Here is a 13,282-nt window from a genome sequence, read left to right on the forward strand (position 1 = left end):
TAAATATATGTGATATTAATAAGTATATATATGTAATTAGTAATAATCCTAAGTAAATATGTATGATATTAAGTAAATATGTGTGATATTAAGAAGTATATATATGTAATTAGTAATAATCCTAAGTAAATATGTGTGATATTAATAAGTAAATATGTGTGATATTAAGTATATATATGTAATTAGTAATAATCCTAAGTAAATATGTGTGATATTAATAAGTAAATATGTGTGATATTAATAAGTATATACCGTATGTGTAATAATGAGTAATAATTCTAAGTAAATGTGTGTGATATTAAGTAAATATGTGTGATATTGATAAGTAAATATGTGTGATATTAAGTAAATATGTGTGATATTAATAAGTATATGTATGTAATTAGTAATAATCCTAAGTAAATATGTGTGATATTAATAAGTAAATATGTGTGATATTAAGTATATATATGTAATTAGTAATAATCCTAAGTAAATATGTGTGATATTAATAAGTAAATATGTATGATATTAAGTATATATATGTAATTAGTAATAATCCTAAGTAAATATGTGTGATATTAATAAGTAAATATGTGTGATATTAATAAGTATATACCGTATGTGTAATAATGAGTAATAATTCTAAGTAAATGTGTGTGATATTAATAAGTAAATGTGTGATATTAAGTAAATATGTGTGATAATAAGTATTTATATGTAATTAGTAATAATCCTAAGTAAATATGTGTGATATTAATAAGTAAATATGTGTGATATTAAGAAGTATATATATGTAATAATGAGTAATAATTCTAAGTAAATGTGTGATATTAATACATATATATATGTGTGATATTAATAAGTATATATGTGTAATGTGTAATAATTCTAAGTAAAATATATGTAGTAATATTACAAATATTACAAAGTAAATTAATGTAGTAATAATACAAGTAAATGCATGTAGTAATAATACAAAGTAAATATATGTAGTAATAATACAAAGTAAATATATGTAGTAATAATACAAAGTAAATACAGTATATGTAGTAATAATATTACAAAGTACATATATGTAGTAATAATATTACAAAGTAAATATTTGTAGTAATATTTAAAATTAAATATATGTAGTAAAAATATTACAAAGTGTATATGTAGTAATAATAATATTGGGTAGTACTACTGTTAATAAGTAGAATGTGTTGCAGGTGCAGCGGTCCTAACTTTACTCTTCCTCATGAAATATTTGTAGTAATACTAAGTAAATATGTGTAATATTAATACTACTACAAAGTGAATCTATGTAGTAATACTACTACAAAGTGAATCTATGTAGTAGCACTGTTAATAAGTACAATGTGTTGCAGGTGGAGCAGAGCAGCGGTCCTAACCTCACACTCTTCCTCCTGAAATATGTCATGATGCTGATTGTTGGAATCCCTTCTATATTTTGGGTTGGCAGCAAGAAAACTTGTTACGAATGGATCAGCTTCTTCCATGGCAACAAACACAAGTACTTTTACTTCTACTTTGCAGTAATACTACATCATGTCAAGTACTTACCACACTCTTACTATATTGAGCATTCTGCTGTAGTAATACTACATCATGTCAAGTACTTACCACACTCTTACTATATTGAGCATTCTGGTGTAGTAATACTACATCATGTTGCTAAAGGGTTTCAATGTACATGTGTATGTACATACAGTCGCGATCAAAAGTGTACATACACTTGTAAAGAACATAATGTCATGGCTGTCTTGAGTTTCCAGTAATTTCTACAACTCTTAATTTTTTGTGATGGAGTGATTGGAGCACATACTTGTTGGTCACAAAAAACATTCATGAAGTTTGGTTCTTTTATGAATTTATTATGGGTCTACTGCAAATGTGAGCAAATGTGCTGGGTCAAAAGTATACATACAGCAATGTTAATATTTGCTTACATGTCCCTTGGCAAGTTTCACTGCAATAAGGCGCTTTTGATAGCCATCCACAAGCTTCTGCTTGAATTTTTGACCACTCCTCTTGACAAAATTGGTGCAGTTCAGCTAAATGTGTTGGTTTTCTGACATGGACTTGTTTCTTCAGCATTGTCCACACGTTTAAGTCAGGACTTTGGGAAGGCCATTCTAAAACCTTCATTCTAGCCTGATTTAGCCATTCCTTTACCACTTTTGACGTGTGTTTGGGGTCACCCAACACCCAACTACGCCCAAGACCCAACCTCCGGGCTGATGATTTTAGGTTGTCCTGAAGAATTTGGAGGTAATCCTCCTTTTTCATTGTCCCATTTACTCTTCTGTAAAGCACCAGTTCCATTGGCAGCAAAGCAGCCTAGAGCATAATACTAAATATTGCTGGGTATTGTGGCCAAACAGCTCCATTTTTGTTTCATCTGACATCACATGGACAAAGATAAGACCTTCTGGAGGAAAGTTCTGTGGTCAGATTAAACAAAAATGTAGATATTTGGCCACAATACCCAGCAATATGTTTGGAGGAGAAAAGGTGAGGCCTTTAATCCCAGGAACAAAATGCCTACCGTCAAGCATGGTGGTGGTAGTATTATGCTCTGGGCCTGTTTTGCTGCCAATGGAACTAGTGCTTTAAATGGGACAATGAAAAAGGAGGGATGCCTCCAAATTCTTCAGGACAACCTAAAATGAATGTTTTTTGTGACCAACAAGTATGTGCTCCAATCACTCCATCATAAAAAAATAAGAGTTGTAGAAAGTATTGGAAACTCAAGACAGCCATGACATTATGTTCTTTACAAGTGTATGTAAACTTTTGACCAGGACTATAAGTACATGTGTACATACATGTAGACTCTACTTGCTAATACTTACACATCTCTACCTCATCCATCCTCAGAGTTAACCTCATCTTCTACCATCTCTCCTCCTCCTCATCTACCACCTTCCTTCCTTGCGTCCTCCTCATCTTCACTTGCTCCCTTGTCTCCTCGTGTGCTTTCCTGCCCTCCTGCTGGTCAGGTCCAAGGTGAAGGAGAGTCTTCAGGTCCTCCATCAGCCCGACTTCACTCAGCTGCTGCTCGGAGATCCTCGCACGTCCATCGTGAGGAAGTCTCGAGGGACGTCCACCCAGGGCACCTCCACCCACGCATCCTCCGCCCACCTGTCTTCCGCCCACCTCTCCTGCGCCCACCTGGCCGCCGTGGACCAGCCGCCCAGTGGCAGCACCAGCAGGGCGGCGTCGGTCCTCAGCGCCGGCTCCAAGAGGAGCAGTTCTCACAGCAGCTTGCAGCGCTCGCCACTCGGCAGGTGAGAGGAGGAAGTGGCCATGATGTCATCATGAGCAAAGAATTAGCGATGATGTCATCGCCAGCACCTGCAAGGACGCGACGATGACATCATTGCCAGCGCCTGCAAGGATGCGACGATGTCATCGGCAGCGCCTGCTAGGACGCGACGATGTCATCGGCAGCGCCTGCAAGGACGCGACGATGACATCATCGCCAGCGCCTGCAAGGACGCGGCGATGTCATCTGCAGCGGCCTCAAAGGACGCGGCGATGTCATCTGCAGCGCCTGCAAGGACGCGACGATGACATCGCCTGCAAGGACGCGACGATGACATCGCCAGCGCCTGCTAGGACGCTGCGATATCATCGCCAGCGCCTGCTAGGACGCGGCGATGTCATCGCCAGCGCCTGCAAGGACGCGACGATGTCATCGCCAGCGCCTGCAAGGACGCGACGATGACATCGCCAGCGCCTGCTAGGACGCTGCGATATCATCGCCAGCGCCTGCTAGGACGCGACGATGTCATCGCCAGCGCCTGCAAGGACGCGACGATGTCATCGCCAGCGCCTGCAAGGACGCGACGATGACATCGCCAGCGCCTGCAAGGACGCGACGATGACATCGCCAGCGCCTGCAAGGACGCGACGATGACATCGCCAGCGCCTGCAAGGACGCGGCGATGACATCGCCAGCGCCTGCTAGGACGCTGCGATGTCATCGCCAGCGCCTGCTAGGACGCGGCGATGTCATCGCCAGCGCCTGCTAGGGCGCGGCGATGTCATCGCCAGCGCCTGCTAGGGCGCGGCGATGTCATCGCCAGCGCCTGCTAGGACGCGGCGATGTCATCGCCAGCGCCTGCAAGGACGCGGCGATGTCATCGCCAGCGCCTGCAAGGACGCGGCGATGTCATCGCCAGCGCCTGCAAGGACGCGACGATGACGTCATCGCCAGCGCCTGCAAGGACGCGACGATGACGTCATCGCCAGCGCCTGCAAGGACGCGACGATGACGTCATCGCCAGCGCCTCCAAGGACGCGACGATGACGTCATCGCCAGCGCCTGCAAGGACGCGACGACGACGTCATCGCCAGCGCCTCCAAGGACGCGACGACGACGTCATCGCCAGCGCCTGCAAGGACGCGACGACGACGTCATCGCCAGCGCCTCCAAGGACGCGACGACGACGTCATCGCCAGCGCCTGCAAGGACGCGACGATGACGTCATCGCCAGCGCCTCCAAGGACGCGACGATGACGTCATCGCCAGCGCCTGCAAGGACGCGACGATGACGTCATCGCCAGCGCCTCCAAGGACGCGACGATGACGTCATCGCCAGCGCCTGCAAGGACGCGACGATGACGTCATCGCCAGCGCCTCCAAGGACGCGACGATGATGTCATCGCCAGCGCCTGCAAGGACGCGACGATGATGTCATCGCCAGCGCCTGCAAGGACGCGACGATGATGTCATCGCCAGCGCCTGCAAAGACGCGACGATGACATCGCCAGCGCCTGCAAGGACGCGACGATGTCATCGCCAGCGCCTGCAAGGACGCGACGATGATGTCATCGCCAGCGCCTGCAAGGACGCGACGATGATGTCATCGCCAGCGCCTGCAAAGACGCGACGATGACATCGCCAGCGCCTGCAAGGACGCGACGATGTCATCGCCAGCGCCTGCAAGGACGCGACGATGACGTCATCGCCAGCGCCTCCAAGGACGCGACGATGACGTCATCGCCAGCGCCTGCAAGGACGCGACGATGACGTCATCGCCAGCGCCTCCAAGGACGCGACGATGACGTCATCGCCAGCGCCTGCAAGGACGCGACGATGACGTCATCGCCAGCGCCTCCAAGGACGCGACGATGATGTCATCGCCAGCGCCTGCAAGGACGCGACGATGATGTCATCGCCAGCGCCTGCAAGGACGCGACGATGATGTCATCGCCAGCGCCTGCAAAGACGCGACGATGACATCGCCAGCGCCTGCAAGGACGCGACGATGTCATCGCCAGCGCCTGCAAGGACGCGACGATGATGTCATCGCCAGCGCCTGCAAAGACGCGACGATGACATCGCCTGCAAGGACGTGGTGACGTCAGCGTGGCGTCCGTGCATGGCGAGCCCCTGCTGACCGCTTGTCTCCTCGCCATCAGATACACGACGTCCAACTTCCCTCATGCTGAGGACCAGGTCCCCCACCTGGATGATCCGGTTCAGTCCAGACACGGCAGCGCCAATCGCCTGGACAGCTTATCGCGGCACAGCTCCGCCCACAGACTGGGGAGCCAATCACGGCACAGCAGTGCCAGGGACCTAAGCTCCGCCCCCCAAATAATGCTGGGGGGGCCAGGAAACGGAATCCACAAAGTGCTGGAGGAGTGCACTTCTTTGACGCCTTGAAGGAACACTTAGAAGTCTGCAGCCACTGAGCCAATCACGTGGCCCCGTTTCAACGGCCAATCAAAATGAGCGAGCCAAAGACTCAATTTTTTTTATTTTTTTTTAACTCCTTGGTTTACGTCATCAGACTCGTTGTGTGCAGCGACTTTACGAGCAGAACTCCAAATACTAAAGCGGTTTTTACCCAAAAAATGATTTGCAAGTAAAACTAATTTTTTCAATTGAAAAACAATTCGCAAGTGAAACAACTACAATCCTTCAAATAGAAATATTTGCCACCTGGTCGTGCTGGAGGAGTCCCAATGATCTTAGCAGCACCCGAGGCAGGGCTTGATAGCGTGCGGGTGTGGCCCGGCCAGGCTCAGCCCAAAGAGGCAATGTGGTAGATGTTGACTGCTTTGTGAGACAGGACCTTTAGGGGGCCGATTCTTGGCTCCATAAGCTTGCTCTTGGGACGTCACCTTGCTGGGGGGAAGGAGCCTGAGTTGATGTGCAAGGTGGAGAAGTTCTAGTCGGACTCACTTGGACGCACAAAAGGGCTCTGGAAGCAGTTCTCTCCAGAGGGACTGGACTCTCTTCCACTCTGGCGTTGCACACAGTGAGAGGCGATGGGGCTGGTGTGGTCATTCTTGTTGCCCCCCGCCTCAAAACTTGCACGTTGGAGGCGAGAAGGCAGCTTCCCTCCGCCTGCAGGTGGGTGGGGGACGGGGGGGGGGGGTCCTGACTGCTGTTTGTGATTACGCACCAAACAGCAGTTCAGAATTCCCGCCCTTTTTGGAGTCCCTGGAGGGAGTACTGGAGAGTGCTGCCTCAAGGGCCATGGAATCTCCCGGGAGGAGCTGGACCAAGGGAAGTCTTGGCTTCTCTGCTTAGGCTGCTGCCCCCGTGACCCGACCTCGGATAAGTGGGAAGAGAGGTGGATGAATTCGTAAGTAAAAGAAAAATTTCAAGCCGAATAACGATTCACAAGTATACTTTTTTTTTTCTGCAAGGGTGTAAAAAAATGGCAGACAGAAGAGAAGGGAAACAAGCTCAACCTGTAAGTTAACCTGTAAGCGGAATGTTGCCAACAGTTTTTACTCACAGAACATTTTTATACTTGCAAGTGCTTTTTTTTCTACTTGTGAATCATTTTTTAAATTGAATTGTGCTTTACTTATGCATCTTTTTTCTGTTTTTTTAATTGAAAATATTTTTTATTCTTGCAAAGGGTGAGTAGAAACATGTTTAGGCCAACAGAAACCTCACGTGGTTTCTTAGCGCTCACGAATACAAACAACTTTATTAGGAACAAAAGCAGTCAGTTTCTTGTGAAATGTATTTTTGAATAAAGGTGAAAATAAGGACACACAGGCGTCTCCTTGGTAACAGCCCTCCGCTTTATTGAAATACATCGGAGTTGGTAAATATGACTTTCTTTTGACCTTTACACCTTAAATATTTTGTGCAAAAACAATCGACGTCACCTGCAGTGTCCTCGTCCTCAAACACCCAAAGGAGGAAGAAGAAAAAAAAAGCAAATCCAAAGAAAAACCAAGCAAATGATTACATCGGACATGCAAAACTGTACAAATTATTACAAAGCAAACCAATAAAAAGCAAAGTGTGATATGGAAGAGCAAAATAATATCGAAGGAATTGTAAAGAAGTGAAATGCAAGAGTGATTTTTTTTTGTAGTATTTTGGGGGGAAAGGGGGGGGGGGCACCGCAGCCTTAAAATGTTGACAATCCAAAAACACAACCTGAGCCTGTTAGCGCAATCTTAAATGTACAAAATGTTACGTTCCACGTGTCAGGTTAGGCACAAGAGTCATGACACGTGGAATTAGTGTTGAAAATCAAGTGTAGTGAATATTTCCCTCTAGTGTCACAAATATGAACAGCTTTTTTTTAATAATTGACCAATATAGCCATCCACCTTTTTTTTTTTGATTCCATAAGCGAGCAAATCAAGCCCACATTCCTCTGCAGGAAAGTCAATCAAGTCACAAACTTTTTTTTTTGCTACTAAAACACGATCAGCGCTTGTTAATGTCACACCCGGGCTTCTGTGCGTGTGTGTGTGTGTGTGTGTCCAAATGCAAACCATGGAGGGAGGGGTCATAAGGTTAAAAAAAAAAAAATCTAAAAATTAATTTAAAAAAGTTTTTAAATGGCTTCCTCATGAATAAAAAACAAATCCTTCTCATATATTACTCTCTACCTATGTACAGGAATCATGGCGAGCGATGATGTCACTGCCACGGGGACCAATGCGAACGCGCCGTGACGATGAGGTCGTTTGCTGTTAAAAGTGTGACACTTGTTTTTTTGGAAGGGGGGGGGGCTGTCTAGACGCCACCCGTCTGCGCGGGGCCGACAAGCGAAGCTAACGTTTTCTGCTCTAAGATAAATAAATTAAAATCTCGTCCCCTGGAAGCCAAAAGGCTGGTTATGTACAAGTAAGAAACCTGCGAGGTGTGCTCATGTGTCCCAGGCCACGCGCTCCGAGCTCTCCAGGGACAAGGACTTGGTCTTGTGGGGGGAGGCGGGGCTGGGGGGGCTGCTGAAGGTGGAGCTGTTGGAGGCGGTGGAGTGACGTGGGGAGTCCGAGTCCTGCACACATGCCAGAAACACAACTTCCAGTTAGCCACGCCCTTATTTGGCTTCTTTCTTTTTTTATTGAGTACTGATCATGAATAGTTGTATTTAGCAGCATTATTACCTTCACCTGACGTGTGACCAACATACTTTCTACACCTGCTCATCATCTTCCATCATTTCTAATCTAATTCATTCACAGCAGGTTTTGTCCACATTCTTCTTTTCTACTTTTTTTTGCAATCTATTTGTTGGCGGCACCCTTGGTTGAAATTGGCATGTATATAAACATATATATATATATACATACATACAGCTACAAATATACACACACATATGACACGACACATAGACATACACTATATCGCCAAAAGTATTTGGCCACCCATCCAAATGATGACAATCAGGTGTCCACGGGTGTATCAAATCAAGCACTTAGCCATGGAGACTGTTTCTACAAGCACTTGTGAAAGAATGGGCCGCTTTCAGTGATTTCCAGCGTGGAACTGTCATAGGATGCCATACTTGCCAACCTTGAGACCTCCGATACCGGGAGGTGGGGGGTGTGGTTAAGAGGGGAATATATTTAAACTAGAATTCACCAACTCAAGTATTTCATATATATATATATATATATATATATATATATATATATATATATATATATATATATATATATATATATATATATATATATATATATATATATATATATATATATATATATATATATATGAAATACTTGACTTTCAGTGAATTCTAGCTATATATATATATATATATATATTTATTTATTTTATTATACATATAAATAAAAGCAATACTTGAATTTCAGTGTTCTGGAGACTATCCAGTAGATGGCAGTATTGTCCTGTTTAAGAGTGTCACAACATTGCTGCTTTACGGCAGACTAAACGTGACTGCTGTTGTTACCGCGCTGGGAGGACGTCAATGAAACTGCCTAACAATAAACCCACATAAGAAACCAAGAACTCGCCCTCGATCATTCTACAGTTATGACGTCATTGTGCAGGCACGCTGTTTATATCGTGGGAAAGCGGACGTGAGAACAGGCTGTCCCCACTCAGGTCCGCATTGAGCTGGAGGGGGCGTGGCCTCCAGCTCCGGCTGAATACCGGGAGTTTGTCGGGAGAAAATTTCTGCTGGGAGGTTATCGGGAGAGGCGCTGAATACCGGGAGTCTCCCGGTAAAACCGGGAGGGTTGGCAAGTATGTAGGATGCCACCTGTGCAACAAATCCAATCGTGAAATTTCCTCGCTCCTAAATATTCCAAAGTCAACTGTCGGCTTTATGATAAGAAAATGGAAGAGTTTGGGAACAACAGCAACTCAGCCACCAAGTGGTAGGAGGGTGAAATTTGGTGGAGGAGGAATTATGGTGTGGGGTTGTTTTTCCCTTAGTTCCAGTGAAAGGAACTTTGAATGCTCCAGGATACCAAAACATTTTGGACAATTCCATGCTCCCAACCTTGTGGGAACAATTTGGAGCGGGCCCCTTCCTCTTCCAACATGACTGTGCACCAGTGCACAAAGCAAGGTCCATAATGACAAAGTCTGGTGTGGATGAACTTGACTGGCCTGCACAGAGTCCTGACCCGAACCCGATAGAACACCTTTGGGATGAATTAGAGCGGAGACTGAGAGCCAGGCCTTCTCCACCGACATCAGTGTGTGACCTCACCAATGCGCTTTTGGAAGAATGGTGGAAAATTCTTATAAAGATACTCCGCAACCTTGTGGACAGCCTTCCTAGAAGAGTTGAAGCTGTAATAGCTGCAAAAGGTGGACCCACATCATATTGAACCCTATGGGTTAGAAATGGGATGGCACTTCAAGTTCATATGTGAGTCAAGGCAGGTGGCCAAATACTTTTGGCAATATAGTAAATATATATACATACTTCTACAGACATATCTACATATATAAATACACATATATACAATTTATACATATGTACACATATATACATACATGTATATTTATATATATGTATATATACACATTTATACATACATACATATATTTATATATACATATATATATGTGTGTGTAATGTATATACACACAAGGGCTGTCAAACGATTAAAATAATCGACATCAATCACAGTTGGGTCATAGTTGACTCAAAATAATCGCAATTAATCACAGATAAATATAATTATTCATCATTAACTACCCTGGACAGATCATTTGAAAGTTGTTATGACTGGACAATTAATTTGTGTTAAACATGCTTTTTTTTTTTAAAACAGCTCAACACAAAAAGGACAAACATGCTTTTAAAGTTAAAAGTTAAAGTACCACTGATAGTCACACACACACTAGGTGTGGTGAAATTATTCTCTGCATTAGACCCATCACCCTTGATCACCCTCTGGGGAGGAGAGGGGAGCAGTGAGCAGCAGCGGTGGCAATGCTCGGGAATCATTTCTGGTGATTTAACTCCCAATTCCAACCCTTGATGCTGAGTGCCAAGCAGGGAGGTAATGGCTCCCATTTTTATAGTCTTTGCTATGACTCAGCCGGGGTTTGAACTCACAACCTACCGATCTCAGGGCGGACACTCGAACCACTAGGCCACTGAGCAGGTCAATCAAGCAAAGAGAATTAAAAAACAAAAAAAACCTGCAGTGTGTCAAGTGTCTGGACAGATTTCCTATTTTGTAGGAATACCAAATTTGTATTCCTGCTGTAGGAGCACTTGCATTCAGAGGAGGAGCTACACTTCCATGTTTAGATAGCTCTTTCAAGCATGAATAACACAAAATGTGTTGATTGTCAAAATGTTTGCTAAAGAAACAATGTGATATTTCTACCTGAATAAATGCTGCTGGTGTTCTGGTGGCACAAGTTAATGGCATTTATATCTCTGCATGACCATGTTTTAACCTTCTTATTGATAAAATGTCATATTCAGCCTGTTAAACATTCTACAATTTCAGACTATCATCAGAACAGGTTCTAAAAGAATATACCATAGCGATGGTCATATTGTGTAGTCAACTGTAATTACTCAATGTGGTCTGCAGAGGGCAGTGGCAGGCATGCCTGCAGTATTGGACCTAGTCTCAGTGGTAGCAGTTCAAAGAGAGAAAGTTTTCCTCCTTCACATCATTACAATACACTTCATTTCAATCTACCAGAAAACATTTATTTAGGTAGAAATATCACAGAATAACTGAGACGATTTTTTGTTGTTTTGTTGGTTAGACCGGATGTGAAGCGTAGCGCTATTATATTGAATCCGCCAACCGGACGTGTGTGATTGGTTTGAGAAAAGACTTGACATGTTTTGACGCAAATGTCCGATAAAAGTGACTTTAGACTTCCTCTCTACCGTCTTTGTTTCTGCTGAGCTTGTGTTCCATCTTATTAAAGCAGTTTGAGTACCAATCTACATTTTATGTTTCCAATGCACTTAACTGTAATACAAACACGGACGCAAAGCTTCTCCTCACTCCAAGCAGCAATGTGCGCTCAGCATTCGCTTCAACGATGTCGGCGCTTGCCAAGGTTTTGGATCTAATTTTTCTTTTTTTTGGATCTAATTTTCCCATAAGTTGCCCCTTTCTTTGTGCAGTTCTGCTAGCTATTTTCGAACATGTGATTCAACAGTAACTGGACGCCATTACACATTTTTCCAAACTACGGAACAGGCAGAGGGTCAAAAAGGAGTCAGGGTGTTATTAACTATATATATATTTAACATTTATATATATATATATATATTTAACATTTATATATATATATATATATTTAACATTTTTATATATATATATTAGAGATGTCCAATAATATCTGCCTGCCGATATTATCGGCCGATAAATGCTTTAAAATGTAATATCGGAAATTATCTGTATCGTTTTTTTTATTATCTGTATGTTTTTTTTTTGTTTTTTTAAATTAAATCAACATAAAAAACACAATATACACTTACTATTAGTGCACCACCCCAAAAAACCTCCCTCCCCCATTTACACTCATTCACATAAAAGGGTTGTTTCTTTCTGTTATTAATATTCTGGTTCCTACATTATATATCAATACAGTCTGCAAGGGATACAGTCCGTAAGCACACATGATTGTGCGTGCTGCTGGTCCACTAATAGTACTAACCTTTAAAGGCCTACTGAAATGAATTTTTTTTATTTAAACGGGGATAGCAGATCTATTCTATGTGTCATACTTGATCATTTCGCGATATTGCCATATTTTTGCTGAAAGGATTTAGTATAGAACAACGACGATAAAGATTGCAACTTTTGGTATCTGATAAAAAAAAGGCTTGCCCCTACCGGAAGTAGCGTGACGTAGTCAGTTGAACATATACGCAAAGTTCCCTATTGTTTACAATGATGGCCGCATGAAGTGAGAGAGATTCGGACCGAGAAAGCGACAATTTCCCCATTAATTTGAGCGAGGATGAAAGATTTGTGGATGAGTAAAGTGCAAGTGAAGGACTAGTGGGGAGTTGAAGCTATTCAGATAGGGAAGATGCTGTGAGAGCCGGGGGTGACCTGATATTCAGCTGGGAATGACTACAACAGTAAATAAACACAAGACATATATATACTCTATTAGCCACAACACAACCAGGCTTATATTTAATATGCCACAAATTAATCCTGCATAAAAACACCTGCGTGTTTGTTATGCTAGCTCCTAGCTCCTCTGCTAGCTCCTAGCTCCATAGAACACGCCAATACAATTCAAACACCTGATCAACACACACAATCACTCAGCCCAAAAGACCGTTTACCTAACCCAAGGTTCATAAAGCTTATATATTTTTAAAAAGTTACGTACGTGACGCGCACATACGGTCAAGTTATCGAATGTTTAGCAGCCAAGGCTGCATACTCACGGTACCTGATATTCAGCTGGGAATGACTACAACAGTAAATAAACACAAGACATATATATACTCTATTAGCCACAACACAACCAGGCTTATATTTAATATGCCACAAATTAATCCTGCATAATAACACCTGCGTGTTTGTTATGCTAGCTCCTAGC

General features: G+C 43.3%; 2 protein-coding genes across 3 annotated transcripts in view; one reads left to right on the top strand and one right to left on the bottom strand.

Annotated features, from left to right (window-relative positions):
• LOC133640670 (frizzled-3-like) overlaps positions 1 to 7,101 on the top strand; it is a 61,541-nt gene extending 54,440 nt beyond the window's left edge. The window contains exons 7-10 of one of the 2 annotated variants that reach the window (XR_009824195.1): positions 1,353 to 1,498; positions 2,988 to 3,275; positions 5,416 to 6,590; positions 6,655 to 7,101. Coding sequence is in view for 1 of the 2 variants with exons in the window: in XM_062034225.1 (XP_061890209.1) it covers positions 1,353 to 1,498; positions 2,988 to 3,275; positions 5,416 to 5,662 (681 nt within the window). In the remaining variant the exon portion in view is untranslated. Of the gene's footprint in view, positions 1 to 1,352; positions 1,499 to 2,987; positions 3,276 to 5,415 lie in introns of both variants that reach the window. The other variant, XM_062034225.1, reaches the window with a different exon arrangement.
• Positions 7,021 to 13,282, bottom strand: part of LOC133640669 (serine/threonine-protein kinase MRCK alpha-like) — a 227,817-nt gene continuing 221,555 nt past the window's right edge. The window contains 1 exon segment of the mRNA XM_062034224.1: positions 7,021 to 8,258. Within this exon segment, the coding sequence (XP_061890208.1) occupies positions 8,127 to 8,258 (132 nt within the window). The 3' untranslated portion in view covers positions 7,021 to 8,126.

Source organism: Entelurus aequoreus, linkage group LG23 (assembly GCF_033978785.1).
Source record: "Entelurus aequoreus isolate RoL-2023_Sb linkage group LG23, RoL_Eaeq_v1.1, whole genome shotgun sequence".
NCBI lineage: Eukaryota > Metazoa > Chordata > Actinopteri > Syngnathiformes > Syngnathidae > Entelurus > Entelurus aequoreus.